General features: G+C 35.0%; 1 protein-coding gene across 4 annotated transcripts in view; it reads left to right on the top strand.

The window, feature by feature from the left end:
- LOC145279943 (oxysterol-binding protein-related protein 1-like) overlaps positions 1–18,592 on the top strand; it is a 493,074-nt gene that overhangs the window by 433,966 nt on the left and 40,516 nt on the right. For 2 of the 4 annotated variants that reach the window (XM_080131542.1, XM_080131540.1), the window contains exons 20-23: positions 778–954; positions 5,196–5,274; positions 9,076–9,194; positions 13,527–13,584. In XM_080131542.1, coding sequence (XP_079987668.1) covers positions 778–954; positions 5,196–5,274; positions 9,076–9,194; positions 13,527–13,584 — 433 coding nt within the window. Of the gene's footprint in view, positions 1–777; positions 955–5,195; positions 5,275–9,075; positions 9,195–13,526; positions 13,657–18,592 lie in introns of all 4 variants that reach the window. The other 2 variants (XM_080131541.1, XM_080131539.1) reach the window with 1 other exon arrangement.

Genomic DNA, 18,592 nt, shown 5'->3' with positions numbered 1-18,592 from the left:
TTACCGAAGTTAAGCAATTTTGAGCCTGGTCAGTGCCAATTGGGTGAACATTTATGAATACCAGGTGCTGTATGTCATAGAAAGGCAAAAAAAAAAAAAAAAACTCTCCTTAATCGGGATAAACATGCAACTTATGACCATTTGTGAATACCATGCGCTGTATGTAGGAGAAAGACAACACTGCTTTGTAAAAAAACAAAAAACAAATCAACTTTATCTCCCCTTGATCGGGATAGATATGTAACTGGGGACTTCTTGTAAATTTCATATTTCTTTGAAGTACTGTTTTTTATTTATTTATTTTTTATTTTATGTTTTAATTTTATTTTTATTTATTTTATTTCATTTATTTTTTATTTCATTTATATCTTATTTTAGTTATTTTTTATTTATTATTTATTTTTTATTTATTTATTTTTTGGCTCCTTACATCAACTGGCTTCTTGCCTTGATTGGAACGATTTCTATAAAATAAAATTAAAAAAAAAATGAAGACCTGACCAGAGATAAGTTACTTTAGAAGTAAAATTTTAATGCCAGCATGTAAAACACATTAAACCGAATATGACGGATCATATCATGCTGAGATGCATAAAGACTAGTCGAGTATACTTCTGGAGGCCAACTCTGAAAGGTACTACGCCTCCACACACTCTTACTCACACATATTATTCTCAAATAGCATTCAACAATTATTTCTCAATATTTGATATTTATTGTTATCATTGATGAAGCTTTCCATTTTTTTTTTTCTTTCTCTTTTTTTCTCTCTCGCAGACCTGATATGGGTTTCCGTTTGATCTCTGAACAGGTCAGCCATCACCCTCCCATCAGTGCATTTCATGTCGAATCAGATTTCTTCCAATTTCACGGCTCCATTCATCCCAAGTTAAGGTTTTGGGGAAAATCAGTAGAGGTTAACCCCAAAGGCATCATCACCCTTGAACTAACAAAGTAAGTGGTCTTATGATTCAGCATCTTCCAGATGAGGATTGTTCTCATCTCGGATGCTATTCTCATGTTGCAGTCAGTATAACATCCGACCCTCTTCAGTCTGCAAAGAATCCATGACACAACCGATATAAGTGCTAAGTAATAATCTTTGTGTGGTGGAAGGTTCGATCCTCAGTAGGAGCAATACTAAGAATATACTAATGAATTAAGTTTTCTACCCGGTCATGGTTCATGGAATGAGAGCAAGTTTCTTGCCTGGATTCAATAAAGGGTTCTGTTTGAAATTCTATACAGATTCCAGAGTTTGGCAAGATACACCTGAAGAAGATCGGAGGTTACATCGACCGAAACGTTATGAGAATAACATCCAAGATGAGAACAGTAGTTTGAATTATCCAAACAATATAAAGTAGGTTTTACTGTATTTTTACTTGAAAAAAATATTTTTTCTATATTTATTACAAGAGGCGTTCCCAAAGTAATGCCTCCTATTTTTTATTTCACCCAAATAGATTATATAGCATTGCAAATTGCATTGTTATGATGACTGAACTTATGCATTCATGAAGGTTAACTTTCATCTCTCTGTTGCAGATATTGACCATGTGAGACTCTAAGAAAGTAATCCTCGGCATGGACGTGTGTCAGAAGCAGAAATGTGTTATTGAATTCCTGACAGTAGTGCACTGAGAATGCTGGCGACTATGTAGAAAAATATATTTTGGAGTACAAAAGGTCATTAGTTGTAATGGTACCACTACTGTCTTCGTGGTTTTTAAAATTTTTGATTAAAAAAAAAAAAAAAAAAATAGGAGGCTTTATTTTTGGAATGACCCTCATATGGCAAACTCGTTTCAGATGCCCATGCACAACCGTCGTTCATTGCTGGCAAAAGTGCATTGAGAATGGTGGTGACTATGTAGAAAAATAAATTCTGGAGCACTTCTGGGCCGTTTTGATGGTACTACTCCTGTTTTGAGGGTACTACTCCTAGCTCTTTAATTTTTTGGAATTTAAAAAAAAAAAAGATGCTTCATTTTTTAAATGACCCTTGTATTTGAATATTTTTTTAAAAAATCACATAGGCAATCATATGAAAGAAAATTTTTAAAAAAAGTTAATAAAACAAGGACGAAGACAACATGAGCAAAATTCCATGTCTTTGATAGCATTACGAGTTATCTTTCTCTACATCCAACGGTTAAATTGTATAGCAGCCGTGTCAAGAGTATTGTGTTATATGGCAGTGAAGTCTGGGTCCTCACCTAGCCCTCTCTTTATTACTCTGCAATGTGAGATCTGACCAAACCCAATACATCAGGGTCCTGGATATGACCTTAAACTATATCCAGTTGTGAGGCCCCAGCTTGTGGGCTTTGGGGAGTGTGGAGCAACCCTTTAATTACCATTGCTCCCAGGTCCACTCTGACCCGGAGTGGTAGTACCTGTTAGGGTCCCAACTATGGGTTAAATAGAAACCGACATGAAAACAACAAATATATTCTATTAAAAAAATTTATTCAAAATCTTTGGATTCGGCATTAAATAACCCGAAAAGGGTTGATATGCCGTAAAACAAAAACAACCAACCAACCAATACATCAGGTCAGAGGGTTTACTGAAAACACTTCATTTTCTCGGCATGGATGAATCGGTGACGTTGGGGTTAGGGTCATGTGGCGCATTCATCCTCTTGAATAAACAGTTGCAAGAAGCATGAATGGTTTAAATCGCAGGGAGATTGACTGGCCAAGGAAACCTTGAGAGCAAGTTAATAGACAAGATTTCACATAGTGGAATTTAGAGATAGCTAACCTGCTGAACTACAAAATCTAGACAGTGAGCTTGCATAACGTTTGAAAACATCTAACCATTGAACAAGGGAAAAGGAACGTTAAATTATAAAACAAATGCTACCTTAATCTCCAAATATAACATTGGTTTTTGTGGGTGACTGGTGGTGGGACTCAGTCATTTAAAAATAAAAATATATCCGATTGAAATTGACACTCTTTTTTTTTTTATGTTTACATTGAACTATTATCTTAATCTTACTTAAATATGAGCAAAATAGCTTTAGGGAAACAAACGTTGATTAACTCGGCTTTAGTATAATAAAAGATTTCTTAAGTTTTTGCCGTTGTATTTTTTGCGTGTTATGATTCATCATGTTGTGTAACGGGGTACATATTGCGACAACATATCAGCGAGTATAACAGGGGCGTATATATCGGAGGACGAGACATTTATGTGACACTGTTACACAGCGACTACGACTTTTTTTTTTTTTTTTTTTTTTACACGGTGGTCACCACTTATCAAGGCCTGGAAGCCACTCAGGGATAAGGGTTATTGCAAGTACAGTACGTTAGTGTGGAGATTTAATGAAGTGTTTACTTAAGAGGGCGGTTCATTAGGAATTTGTTAACGTTGGACTTGAAGACATCCAAGTTGTAGTCAGGTGGGAAGCAGGCAGACGGAACAGAGTTCCACAGGCGTGCAGTTCTAAGAAAGAAGCTTTGTTCATGGAATCTACGTTTTGATTTAGGTACAGATGAAGAGTGAGGGAAATTTTTCACAGTGGATTCAGCTAGACGGGTGTTTTTCGTGAAGGATTGGTGAAGGGGGACCAGAGATTGGAGTTCAGACGAGCACCTGCCATGGAAATAACGATAAAACAAGGATATGCTCGCAACGTCTCTTCTGTGGGAGAGAGGTTGCAGGGTAGAGAAAAGGGCATCCACCACTAAGCCACGAAGTCTATTTTGTACTCTGTCAAGGCAGGATAGGGTGTTTTTAGCAGCTCCTGCCCAGATATGGCAGCAGTATTCCATCCTTATTTGTATAACGGTGTAAATGGCAGTGACGATTCTATTTCGTTCATATTATTAATACGGATCTGGGAGGGACATTTATAACAGTTCTTTTAACTCATCAGAAGGGAGATACATTATTGATGATGATGGAGGGGACAGGCAGTTAACACTTGGAAGGGATGTTGCACAAAGTTCGTTTATAAGGAGATAGATAAAAACATTTTCCTTTCTTTGTTGGAATGAAGGCACAAAAACAAACAGTTTACAAATATAAATGATAATCCTTTTAGTCCACCAGTTGGGTGATTGATGAATCAGGAATTCAAGCTTTAGCGATTACATTGTCGTATCTTCCCCTCTCTGCTTCAAGAGGGTTTCAGCTAACTCGACTCTGACTAAGTTGCTCTCTGACTGTCTGGCTCTCACTCTGCCTGTGACTGTCTCCAACTGACTCGAGTCCATCTCAATACATTCGGAATTCCCTTTCTTTATGACGTCAAAGTGTGCCCCACAATGTGATTGATTCACATGAATTTCAACTATGTATGTCCAAACACGCTTTTGGCAAACAAAGAAATTTCTAAATGAATTGTTTCATTTATAACCTATTTATTTCAAAATCTAACCTATTTTGTTAATCATTATTTTCAACTTTGTATTGTCCATTCTTTTAACTGACATATTTAATATGCAGTTATTTCTAAAAGAATGAACAATCAACTCCATTTCTAAATTGAATATTTATTCTCTTTTTAACACTTGCCTACTGGGTTCGATTCTAACCTTTTCCAAGTATCATTTTCAAACTTACCTAGTTTGCTGTTTTAATTACTGGAGTCTGTCCCTTTTTACATAACAATCAAAGCATCAGGTATATATTTTTCTGCAATATCATCACCATTTTGATCAGAAAGGAGTCATCTTCCATCATGATAATGCTCATCCCAACACAGCACTACTGACGAAAGGTCTAAGAGAATTTGGTTTGGAAATCTTGTTTCGTCCTGCTTATTATCTTAATATAGCTCTCTCAAATTATCACTTCTTTTGAGGATTACAAAACCATTTAGAGAGCCTTTGGTTAACATCATTACAGATTGAACACAAGTTAGATTCATATTCTACATAAACACCTAAAGGATTTTATAAGCGAGGCATTTAAAAGGTCGTTTATAAGTGGAATTAAGCAAAGGTTGTTTCTTGTTATGAATAAAGATTTTCAGAAACGGTTTTTCATTTTCAAAAAGAAATTTTAAAACCGCAAAAACTTTTTTTTCACTGATCTAATATATTATGTGGTATTATATCTCTACATCCGGATACTGCAGGATCCCTTGTTTACTATAAATGTGAGATATTTTATTTTTTTAATTAGATTTAAAAAAAAAAAAAAATCTTTCCGTTTTTTTTTCTACTTTTGTCTAGGTTTAATGAAGTCTACACTTGGTCCAATATAAATTGTTGTGTACATAATGTTATTGTCGGAAAACTATGGGTAGAACATGTAAGTATCATGAAATTTTTTTGTTATTTTTTATAAATGACAAACAGTCTATATTGTAAATTCTAAGATGTTGTCCCTTTTACCATTTATTTCTTTAAGCATGTTAAAATATTAAGTTCTAAACAACACCTGTTTCGTAGCGCAGAATCGTTCATGTAATTATGTCAATTTTTTTAATCTATTCTGCCCTTAATCATCTTAAAGAAAAGGAACTCCTCAACATTAAAATGGCCCTGTCTGTGGGGCATTAGAATACGCCGACTGCCCCCCTGCAGAGGGTAAAAGTCCCTCAATGGGGGTCCTGGATATGACCTTAAACTATATCCGATGGTGAGGCCCCAGCTTGCGGGCTCTGGGGAATGTGGAGCCACCCTTTAATTGCCATTGCTCCCAGGTCCACTCTGACCCGGAGTGGTAGTACCTGTTAGGGTCCCAACTATGGGTTAAATAGAAACTGACTTGCAAAAAACAAATATATTCTATTAAAAAAATTTTCTTCAAAATCACCGGATTTGGCATTGAATAACCTGAAAGGGGTTGATATGCCGTAAAACAAAAACAACCAACCAATCAGCATTAAAAGAAAATAAAGGAATATGGCCAATGATGGGATTCAGCCGGTTCGTGCGAACCAATGCTTAAAATATTATGAGTTCGGCAAACCGGTTGTTAAAACTACGTAAATCCTTATTCATAACTACATTATAGTAGATTCTTTATTCTTATTAACATTTTCTTAGAACCTGTTCTTAAAAAATTTGAATCCCACCACTGAATATGGCCATGATTACAAAATCCGAAAATCAGAAGAGAAGTTGAAATTGTTGTCTTTAGTTATGCCATCTTTGCATTTTTTTTTCCAAAATTTTTTAAAAATTCAGTGATGGCATAACTAAAGAAAACACAATTACACCTTATCTTCTGATTTTCAGGTTTTGTAATCATGGCCATATTCCTTTATTTTCTTTGAATGTTGATGAGTTCCTTTTCTGCTGATGAGTAAGAGCAGAATAAATTAAAAAATTGACAATTTCATGAATGATTCTGTGCTACTAAACAGGTGCTGTCAAGAACTGAAACTTTTTAACATACTTAAAGAAATAACGGTAAGATGGACAACATCTTGGAATATAGACTTTTCGTAGTTTATTTGTATATGCTCTGTAGTTACATTGAGCTTTACAACTTAAAGGATTGATATAAATAAAAGGTGAAATATAATTGAATAAGCATATTTTCCCATAAACATATATATATATATATATATATATATATATATATATATATAAAACTAGACGGCACATACACCCATATGCTATGAACAGTATTAAATATATCTTGGCAAAATCATCCCACGAAGCAGCAACTTTATGGCAACCTACCTGCATATCTAATACCATCAGAGAAAGGCACCTACGATTTGCTGGTCATTGACTGAGGAGCAAGCATGAATTGGTGAGTGATGTATTGCTATGAACTCCATGACACGGACACGCAAGCAAAGGACGACCCAGATCCACGTACATCCAGCAAATACCACACGATGCCAACTGTGAACCTGAAGATCTGAGGCAGCTGATGGAAGACGGGAAACTCTGGAGAGGAAGAGTCACATTGTTCCGGGCAAAGAGCCCCGTCATGATGATGATGATATATATATATATATATATATATATATATATATATACTAGCTGCCTTTTGTTGGCTGGTCATCATTTTGTAAGGTTTACTATTTAAAATATTGAAAAAAATAAAAATAACTTTGTAAACACAAAGCAAAATCTGCTCCATTTCTTTGTATAGCTAAGCATTGATATTTTGCGAATTTGCATACAAATTTATTCATCTTTCAAAAAGAAAGGAAAAGAAAGAAATCAATTTGCCTTTTCGCTTGCAAATTAGAAAGTCAAGACAGGAATATTTGAACACAAAAAAAAACAACAAATATAATAATTAATAAAATATCTCATTTAAAACATATGCAAAGAAAAAAAAACAAAGAAATTGAATCCTATTTTTCTCTTTCAATAAAATATTTTTGCATCTTTAATGTGTTATAAAAACGGTTGTATTTATTTATTCAAAATTTTTAATGTTTTTAAGAGCTTAAATACCAATTTTTTATATACTTTTAAAGCAAACACGCACTAAAAAAGCTTGCAAAGAAGAGTTTGCTGACTTTGCACATATTTAACAACAGCACACCTTGAGCATAACTGTAGAGCATGGATCATGTAAGCCATACTTGTAGCGGGCGAAATCATCCTCTATTAAGTGGATTATATGAATGTCGCATGGTCTGATATTCCATGAAATGAAGACACAAAGTATGCCGATATTATTATTACAACGAAAATAAATTTATTTGCATCATAGGTACAAGTATTAAGTTGTAAAAGTTTATAGTTAGATGAATAAACAATGTTGTTTGTGTTTTGGCCTTGAGAATTCTTGATTAGAGGTCGAACATTTGGGAGTGTTTGTCACTCCGTCTGCATTGTTTGAAGGTCCAACGAAAAGAGAATGAATGATACAAACTGGAATTGAAGGTGGTTGTGTCGCCCCCTTGTGGCCAAGAATGATATTACCAGAGTTAAAGGGCAATAATCGTGTTCGCCTTAAGGCTATCCGTTTGTGTTTGTGTGTCCACTTGTGAGGAGAACTCGGTTCCTATATAACAGCACAAAGATTTTACTTGCAAGGAAATAAAAAAAAACCCCAGACAATAGAACTTTTTTACTCTCTGGAGATGCATCTGATATGATCCAAAATTAATGTTTCAACTTTAAAAAAAAGAAAGAAATTGGATCATATTTTTATTCATTCTTTTAATAAAATAGTTTTGCATTTTTAACGTATTCTAAAAACAGTTTGTAGCAGAAACAAATGGAACTATTTTCTTTCGCGAGTCAATGTCTCTCCCCTGTGTTGTTTGGCCATATACGGACCAATCAGGGGTGCGGCGCATTGATCCTTTCTCTCCCCGGACGGAAATCGGACAGCTTCCGGTTTGAAGGAAAAGAAATCTTCCTTATCGAGAGAGATGCCAAGCAGAACGGACACCTCTTTCTTCGCTCTTTCTCCACCTCTGTGTTATTTCATCCGGTATCGACAATTCCCACTGGGAATAACTACTGCGATAGAACCAGGTAGCCAGAGTCCAACTTTTACCCAGGGATAATATCTCCCTGTGAACATTCGCCTGAATAAACGTTTTCTTTGTTACATTTAAGTTGTTGCGTTCGTCATTTCAGAAGCTTGTGTTGAATTATTTTTCTTAGGTTGTTCCCTAAAAGCACCAAAACCCTAAAAGTTTTATCTGTTTAGCATTTAAGTTTTTATATGCAAATTAGTTAACCTTGCGACTGATATCGCATATACATAAGGTGTCTATAAAAAAAATAGTGTGTCTATTATGTAAATTGTTTTTCTTTTTTCTTATGAAGTAAAGCTTAGCAAGGCCTAAAGGCTACTTGAGGATAATGGCAAATGAGTTTTTCAGGAGTGACAGTGAGGCAACACTGCGAGGATTGCTTACGATGGTTGAAACTGGGGAGAACTTGATTATTTAATAAGATAACTCAACAAGAATTTGTTAACATTAAACTTGAAAATGACTGTTGGAAGCTGGTCTGCGATATTGTTAAATAGTGTTTTTACCTTCATTGGAATATAGTGCTGAACTAAAATAATCACAATTTAAATAAAGTGAATAACTTTTTTTTCATTAACGGTTGTTTTTATTTGTTTTTTTAATTTTTTTTTCAATAAAGATTGTATTTTTTTTTTTTTCTTTTCAAGTATGGAGTGATGGAAATTCTAAATCATAAAACCAAACACAAAGCTGTATTGACGTTTAAACAAAATGGTTGGTTTGGTCGTGATTTGCACAAAGTGGAAGGCTATATTTATGACGCAAGGTAAGATATTTTATAAGTTTTGATTTTCTTTTTCTTTATTTATTTTGTAGTTTATAAATTGCAATTTCATCCACCAATAACCAAATCCCCACCTAAGCCGTTAAACAGCTCTAGAATATTGGAATATTTGATATAGAATCAGGTTCGGTAGGTTCGAATACTTTATGTTTATGAGGCAGTAAAAAAGTTAACTAGTTAGGACGATTAATCAGAATCAGGAATCAGAAAAATTTGCGCCTCATTTCCAATGCTAAAAATGATTCCTCTTTTATAAAAAAGAGATTTCAAATAAAAAATCTTTTTTATTTGAAATCTTTTTTTTTATAAAAAAATCTTCCACAGTTGGTAGTAATAAAAAAAAAAAAATAGTGTTTTTACGTTTGAGAAAATATATGAGCACGTTTTACGTGTGTTTTTACGATAATCGGGAAATAACAATTTTATAGTTAAATATTTAGACATTTATAAAAAATCAGAATCAGTAATTGTATCGGAATCATGGGGGAAAATATTAGAATCGTCCCATCATTTGTGTTCAACCTTAGAAATCGAGCTGATATTAGATGAATAATAGTGAATTCACTATCCTCTTTGGCCTAATGGTTAGCGAGGAAGACTAATTACCTTACGTGTTAGAGTTCGATTCCACCCCTCTCTCTATCTCGTTTTTTTTAAATTTTTTTATTTCATCCTTGTGCCAATATCCTCCACCTGGGCAGAAGTTAATTACCAACTCATTAAATTCACTATCTTCTTTGGCCTAATGGTTAGCGTGGAAAACTAATTACCCACCTCTCTCTCTATCTTTTTTTATTTTAACTATGTGGAAGCCATTCTTAACATCACTTCGTCCTTGTGCCAATATTCTCCACCTGGGCAATGCTGGGTACTTCCCACTAGTCTATATATATATATATAAATAAAAGGCAAAATGTGTATGTCTGCCAAAAACTTTCGACTCGCGCGTTAGACCATGACAAAATTGGTATCGTTTCAAAGATCCATGTCTCAGAACAAATATCGAAAAATTGGCCCAAAACATTCTTTCTTTGACCGTCAACTGGGCTGGGTTTTTTTTTACAAGGAGGGGTCGCTTTTTTGTCGACACTTTTACAAGTCATTTAAACCTTACATCAATGACATTACATAAAACACATTATTTCGACCGCCCATGACGTCACAATTGCAGTGGGCATATCGATAAGACCGTTTGTTTTTGTTCACTTCCTTTTCCTCCTGCACGTTATGGGTTCGAGCCTGCCTACCACTCCTAAATTTTTTTTTTTCAACAAACACTCTTATACACACCTCCACACACCCGGGTAATGCCAGGCACCCAGACTAGTCAATAATAAAATGTATTCTTAATTCTATCAAATGTGTAGGCTTAAGTAATAACTCTAGCAAAGAAAATATATCCAGAAAATTAAGTAACATTTATAACACTAAAAATAGTATAAAAAAACGTGATTATCAAGAATTAATATGAGCAATAGGAGACCAATCTCTACTATTATATAAAAGGAATTTTGTGTGTGAGTTTGTTCCCTATGGACTCTAAAACGGTTGGGCTAATTTTTATGAAATTTCACACAAAGATACTTTATGTGCCCGGAAGTGTTTTCCATAGGTTTTGTATCAGAATATCCTCGCAAAGTAGTGATAATCGAAATAATCTGATGAAAGACGGAACAGGCGATTTTGATCAAACATCAAAAGTGTATTTGAAAACTTATTACCACACAAGCCGAAAGGCCAGACATATAAAATAAACAGTATGTTTCTTTGATAAGGCGGGAGGGAGCGTTCAAAATGCTTTTGTTTAGAGCACAATTGAACCACGATACTTGATGCTTTTCATTTTGAACTTAAATTCAAGCAATTATCACTGCACAAGCAGTAAGGTCAGTACTTGGCCTGCGGGTTTTATCTGTTTCTCAAATGTTAAGAATAGGTCTGAAAATACTTTAAAGATTGTGGCAAGTTGGCCTAATAGTTATCATACTTGTCACTCGCTTTGGTTTCGATCTCAGCTTAAATTTTTTTTTTTTTTTTTTTTTGAACTTATAAGAAGTGAACTGTTTAGAAAAAACATAATACTCATATGCACATGTCTTTGTTTCTTTGTTTTCTTTACTTCGTTTTTTTTTTTTTATAGGAGTTTAAGATTATGCTTAATACCGGGCAATGCCAGGTACATCTGCTAGTAACTCAATATATTCATGTAATAAAATAAGCTGCTCCTCCAAATTTGGTAGAACTATTATTTAGTAGATGTAAAACAGTATTTTAATATCTTATGACGAATTTAAAAGTTTATAAGCCTCAATTTCGTTACCGTAATCTTATAATTTCAGTTTTTACTGAAATTTTACAATTTTATTTTTTTTTTTAATTTTCTTATCAGTTTGTTTTAAGCTGGGAAGCGGGCATTCTACCAAATGCCAAAGATTCACCTGCTAACTCAGATATTACAACCGAGAGATCCTTTTAAGATTCTTACCATCCCTTTAAGTACAATTGTTTGAATCTCTCTTGCACTTGGTTCACCAGGTATATTTGCCAGATAGATTTTGAAATTCTTTTTCAGGAGTTGCTTCTATAATAACTGGAATGATGGAGATCTTCCTAAGATTCCAGTTTCTTTTCATGTCTTTCATAAGACCTTGGTATTTTGTTATCTGTTCCCTCTCAGCTCTATTTAACTCAGCATAATTGGGAACACTTACTTCAACTAAGGTTGCTTCTTTCTTCTTCCTATCCCATATCACTATGTGAGGTTTTATGGCTCCGTTTTCTAGGTACGTAGCTGTAGGGATTGCATTCGGAGTTTGTCAGAGCACTTGCCATTGAAATAACTTAAAAAACGGCGACAAAGATGCCATGTTCTGTCGATGGGACAGAGGTTGGAGTTTAGTTGATAGTTCCGGACCTATTAAGTTAGTGACTCTTTTTTTGAACTCTGTCGAGGAGCGAGAGACTAGTGGCCAATGCACCAACCCAGAAGTGGCAACAATACGCCATGCATGGTTTCTAGGCACATAACTGTAGAGATTGCATCGTTCTAATGGATAGAGCGTTACTTATTATTTCCAACTGTTCTTTCTCATATGGTTTCCTAGAATTTTGGTCAAAAAATGAAATTTTAAAAGCATTCATTTATTCTGTATGAATCGGATGATTCTTGTTGGTATTGTCACCCTCCCCCCGATATCTTTCAGGTTAGAATTCTTTTTAGAAAGACATCAGGTACTTATAGGAGGAACTACATGAAAACTGTGTACATCCTCAGTGAAGGGTTTTTCCGTGTAATGAACTGGATTCATACTTGATGCACCAAGGTTGTCAGTTCGTGTCATTAACCATCGAGCCGCCGTCACATTTTCGAAGCAGAAAAGGCTAACATGATGTGGAAATTCTATTAACTAAAATCACGACGAAAAAAGCAGCAGAGGACGAAGAAAAATTTTTTTGTTGTTGTTGACTAATGTTATCAAAGCAATGTTTCTGACGCTGGGGGAAGAATTGCTGTCTTCTGGGTCAGCATCTATCCATCTAACATTTATCGTTGGCTAGTTTTTTACCTTGAAGTAGGTTTTTTTTTCCTAGCTCCTTACATCAAGTGGCTTCTTGCCTTGTTTGGAGCGATTTTCATATATACAAAAATATTATCTGAAATTCCTAAACATAAAAAAAAAAAAAATATATAGTTTGTAATGTACTGGTTGAAGTTAAAATTTAAATTGTGCATCAGTAGAAAGTGGATCTTGGATTTCACTTCATGTCCTGCTATGTAATCCAAATTGTAAACGTTAAATTTTTAATGGGATTTTCGATTCTCTTAATTTTGACCTAATGGGAAAATTTCTGATGTTTAACTTATTTTTACACACCTGCCTTTAAAAGGAAAGTATCAAATGGATGTTGGGTTTACTTTAACTTGTAACTTATTTCCCTCATTTTGTTCTTTAGTCCTCCTACTCTATGACCAATGTTTCTGACAAAGGAGGAAGAATTGCTGTTTTCTGGGTTGTAATCTATCCATCTCATTTACCGTTGGCTGTTTTTTTTTTTTTTTTATCATCTTGAAGTAATATTATTTATTGATTTATTTTATACTTTCTTTTATCTCCTTATGTCAAGCGACTTGATGCCTTGTCTGGAGCGATTTCCATGCAAAAAAATGTAAATAAATAAAAATCCAAACCCTATTTTTATTTGCCCAGATTTGAAAATACAAATTTTAGACTGATTATTAATCCACAAATTTAACTTTAACTGACCTTATAAAAATATAAATTTATATATATATTTTTTTTCTCTCTTTTTCAGCAAAACCAAAGTGAAAGCCCTGATTGGCACCTGGGTCCAGAGCTTGTATGCTGTTGATGTAAGCACTTACGAACAATTTTTGAAAACTCAAAAGTCTGACCCTGCTGAGAACCCTACAGCCACTTCTAGGGTAAGGGTTTTGGAATGGAAACATAACACAGGATCTGATAGTGCTTTGTTAGAACATGCACAATATCTGATATAAGTGTTAGCTGTGCTGTTGGAGTCAGCCGCTTGCTTGTCACCTTTCCTATTTGGTGTTTGGCTGCTTCGTTTTATATTGTGTTCGATGTTAGATAGGTCCAATTAGACTAGTCCTTCCCTGTAAACACCTAAACAATGGATGTTGTTTGGATGCTTCTGCATTATATTTAGATATAAAAAAAAATGTATTTTAAGTAAAAACACTTGTTGCATAATTACAAAAAAATCTAAAAGTTGCAAAAAAAAAAAAAAAAGAGTACATCTACTAAAACTATTTTTTTTACAAAAAGAAATAACAAAAAAAAACATTGCTATTATCTCGTATATTCTTGGTTCAACATTTTCTAATTTGAAATTGCAGAAGTTAACAAACCAAGGGAGATAAGTCAGTTTGTCATACAAAATTGGTAACAATAGAAGATTAACAAATATGATAAAACTGCATTATTCAGTAAATTTTTATTTTGTAATTTTGAGAATTTACTTAAATTTTTTTTTTTTTAAATATCTAATTATAATGCACAAGCACTGTTGTTTGTATTGATCCACCTGGAATGCTATCTCTTGTATTTGCTCTTATATGAGAAATTTTTGTGTCTCTGGCAGAATTTCCATCCAAGAGTCTGTATCATCTAAAATAACCTCTCTGTATGAAAATCGTCTGTTTTAATCAAAGGGAAATAAGTCCGTATAGACGCATACAAAGGTTTTTTTGTTTTTTTTTAAAGATGGTGGCCATTTGAAAATAGTTTTAAGCTCGACAAAGTTTTTTTTTCTGAAAGAATTTGCATTGAATTGCATTTTATTTTTCTAAATAATGTTGCTACACCACAGAAGAAAAACTGACATACCAGAATCAAATATTGATTTTGTTGGAAGAAAGCTCTTGATGACAAAGCAATGGTAAAAAGATTGACTTATATATATGTCATCCACATACAGTACTGTTTTGCTGTATCACAGCTCATCAGTGCAGCTAGATAGGCAACTACCTCAAGCCAGGATCAAAACCCAACTGCCCGTATGACAGTCAGGCTTCTAACCATTACGCTAATCGGCTGTTGCGGGTAGTGAATTAACGAAGTTTTGACATCGTCCGAATACCTAAGTTCGATTTGTTTTACACAAAGATTATCACTTAATACGCTAATGCTAGTTCGTGTATCACTTCCCAATATGCTCAACTCAAGATAAGGAGCATTATTTATATATACTACCAGGGAGACCCGATGTTGCCCTGGATTGAATAATGTTCAACAAATGTTTCACACTCCCATATTTTTATTATCATCAAAATCAGTGAAATAGACCATTTTTCAATCAAATTGATTGCCTGCTTTGGTTGGGGACCCATCGCAGTGCACCAGGAGGAAGCTTCACATGCCTCTCCACAGTGACTTAATCCACAATACATTGTAATCTGCATTGCACTGTAAAGAACCTACTGTTGATTTTATGAAATTATTTTTTTTTATATAATGGCTTGAATTTAAGTTTAAAATCCAAAAATCAAGTATCCTGCTTCACTTGTGCTCTAAACAGAAACATTCATTTCGAATGTGCCCTCTATCATATCAAAGAACCTACTGTTGATTTTATATGCCTGGCCTTACTGCTTGTGTGGTGATAGTTGCTTGAATTTAAGTTTAAAGTGAAATATTGCAGATTAACTTCCTCTACAGTCGCAGGCCATCAGAGACGTTACATTTCTGAATTTTTGAGATAAAGATTATTATGATTATTTGGGTTCTTCAGACTACTTTTCTGGTTAAGTTTTATTTTCACAATATTTTGGTTTATGTTACCTCCAACCTTTTTCAAGTGTATGATGTTGAATTTGGGAATCTTTCTGTCAAACTCTGGGGGGGGGGATCTTTCTGTCGAACTCTGGAGGGGGTGAGGAATCTTTCTGTCGAACTCTGGAGGGGGTGAGGAATCTTTCTGTCGAACTCTGGAGGGGGTGAGGAATCTTTCTGTCGAACTCTGGAGGGGGTGAGGAATCTTTCTGTCGAACTCTGGAGGGGGTGAGGAATCTTTCTGTCGAACTCTGGAGGGGGTGAGGAATCTTTCTGTCGAACTCTGGAGGGGGTGAGGAATCTTTCTGTCGAACTCTGGAGGGGGGTCTTTCTGTCGAACTCGGGGTGAGGAATCTTTCTGTCGAACTCTGGAGGGGGTGAGGAATCTTTCTGTCGAACTCTGGAGGGGGTGAGGAATCTTTCTGTCGAACTCTGGAGGGGGTGAGGAATCTTTCTGTCGAACTCTGGAGGGGGTGAGGAATCTTTCTGTCGAACTCTGGAGGGGGTGAGGAATCTTTCTGTCGAACTCTGGAGGGGGTGAGGAATCTTTCTGTCGAACTCTGGAGGGGGTGAGGAATCTTTCTGTCGAACTCTGGAGGGGGTGAGGAATCTTTCTGTCGAACTCTGGAGGGGGTGAGGAATCTTTCTGTCGAACTCTGGAGGGGGGAGGAATCTTTCTGTCGAACTCTGGAGGGGGGAGGAATCTTTCTGTCGAACTCTGGGGGAATCTGCACAGAATTACGAATGGAACTCTTTATTTAACTAACAGAGGTAGCATGCTCTTGTTCCATCAGCCATGGCTGGGTAGAAGTCCTAAATAATCCACAATTGTATTTTGAGTATCTGATGGAATGAGAGCATACTACCCTCATGAATCAAATAAAAGGTTTGAAATTCTGTGCAGATTCCCAAGTTCAACATCATCATACACCTGAAGAAGGTCAGAGATTACATCGACTGAAACGTTATGAAAAATAACACTCAAGGTGAGATCAGTCGTCTGAACAGGCCAAATAATACATCAGAGACGTCACTGTATAAGACAAAGACGAACAGCTGAGACATCAGGTTAAGACATTGGTGGAGTACAGCAGTCAGGACATCATCGACCCGCTGGTTTTATTGATTGATCATAGTCTTAATTGTTGTCCTTTCAGCACACTTTGCCTTTTGTCAGAAATATTTATGAATCCTCAAACCCACATACTCATTTTCTTTTAAAGGTTAAACAATCCAACGAATTAAAGTTAGCGATTATGTCACTTCCATTACATCAGAAATACATATAAATGTCATTCTGTTACCATGATAATCGGCATCACCTCCATTCAGCCTCAAAAGACAATGGATACCCCCTGTAAGGGTAGCTACCCATGTAATTGTGAGGCAAAGGTTGTGCAATCTCCAACTACACCTCTCCTGAATTGGCACCGCTTGAGTCCAATGACAAGGTAAAGTTCAAGACGACTGGAAACGATGTAGAGATAAGCGAAGAGCACATACAGCACCTGGTATTCCCAAATCATGACCTATTTTAGTACTGACCAGGCTTAATGTTGCTTAACTTCGATGATCTAACAGGAGCCAGTATCTCAATGGGATTATACTGTATAAAATAACGGGATTATGCCATGATAATAGTAACAATATAACAAAAAAAAAGGAAAGCAATGATCTTGAATACCTTCCAAAATTTTATCATGTCTTCCTTATCTGAAAGTACATCTCCATTCCAATCTATATATATCTATAAAAGTGTGTATGTATGTGTTTACATTTTCCTAACAAGCTACTCTGTCAGTTTTCGGTCTACAGACTCGAAGACTTGATATGAGGGGTATTGACATTTGGAAAAAACTTCTTTAATCGGTTTTCGGCCATATGCTGGATAAAGGCTGTTTCATGTCATTACATTATATATTTTTAAGAGTGAGTGTTTATGATGGGGAGGACGATGTTCTTTGTGTTGGTGATGATGACGAAATTACATACCTGGGTTTAAAAGACACACAAAGATCAGGCTTGATAATGAACATACATACATTTATTATTCACGATCAGAATACTTTTTTTTAGAATCGCAAATGCCACGTTACTACATCATGAAGATTTCCCTTGACACCGTTTCCAGCGTCTCAAAGTCGATCCTCCATAAATGCAAAGTCATTTGCAATGGTTATTGAAAAAGATAGAGCATTTGAAATTTATAGAAACTGGTTGTCATTCACACTCCAGGAAATAACACGGGTTATTGTCATTGAAGTGATGATGATCTGTGTAAGAACTCCTGGTGAATGAATAACAATAAATAACAATAGTAATAAATGACTATCATTTCATGCAAATGTCTTTTTTTGCAGGAAAATACATTTCGTTGTGACATAAATAATTTGTCTGATTTATTTGCATTATTTTAGGTTTACGTACCTGCTATGCAGGCGGTTAGGCACAAGGTCAAATGGAGTTTTAGAAAGTGAGCATACTTGGTGAAATGCCTTAGCAGCCCCACTGCCATCATTTGGTAGTAATAAACTAACCCTATCTCAGCGCGAAGTTAAAGCCTGGAAAGGTGGATTTCCTAGGACTGAAACAACGTCACTGTCATGTTAATTGTCAAGGATAAATCCCTAAACACATTTGCTATGCGCCTGCAAAGTGTCCTGCTATTGCTTGATATAAAGATCAGCTCGTGATCAGATAATCACTATTCATTACCATGGCTGCATTCATACCATACAATGGGAAGTCGATTCGTGTTTAATTTCTTATCAGTCATGATTGTGTCTTGTTCCATATAAAAAAAACTGTTGCAAATAGTTAAATAATATTAACTAAGAAAAAAATTAAGTGAAATATAAATGTTAATACTAATATTTATAGATTAATCCTGTCCAGATAACTTTGTTTATATATATATATGAGAGAGAGAGACTACCAGGCCATCCGGCATTGCCCAGTCATAAAATATACTTAAATATGATATTTTGATTAATGCATATTTCGTATTTATTATTATATTAGACCTAATATATATAGTAATGATTTAAAATGTTAAAAAAAAAATGA

This window comes from Euprymna scolopes, chromosome 7, assembly GCF_053919585.1.
Source record: "Euprymna scolopes isolate OS-2025 chromosome 7, ASM5391958v1, whole genome shotgun sequence".
NCBI classification, from domain to species: Eukaryota; Metazoa; Mollusca; class Cephalopoda; order Sepiida; family Sepiolidae; genus Euprymna; species Euprymna scolopes.
Note: the sequence above shows the minus strand (reverse complement) of the source record. Positions and strands in the feature narration are given on the sequence as shown.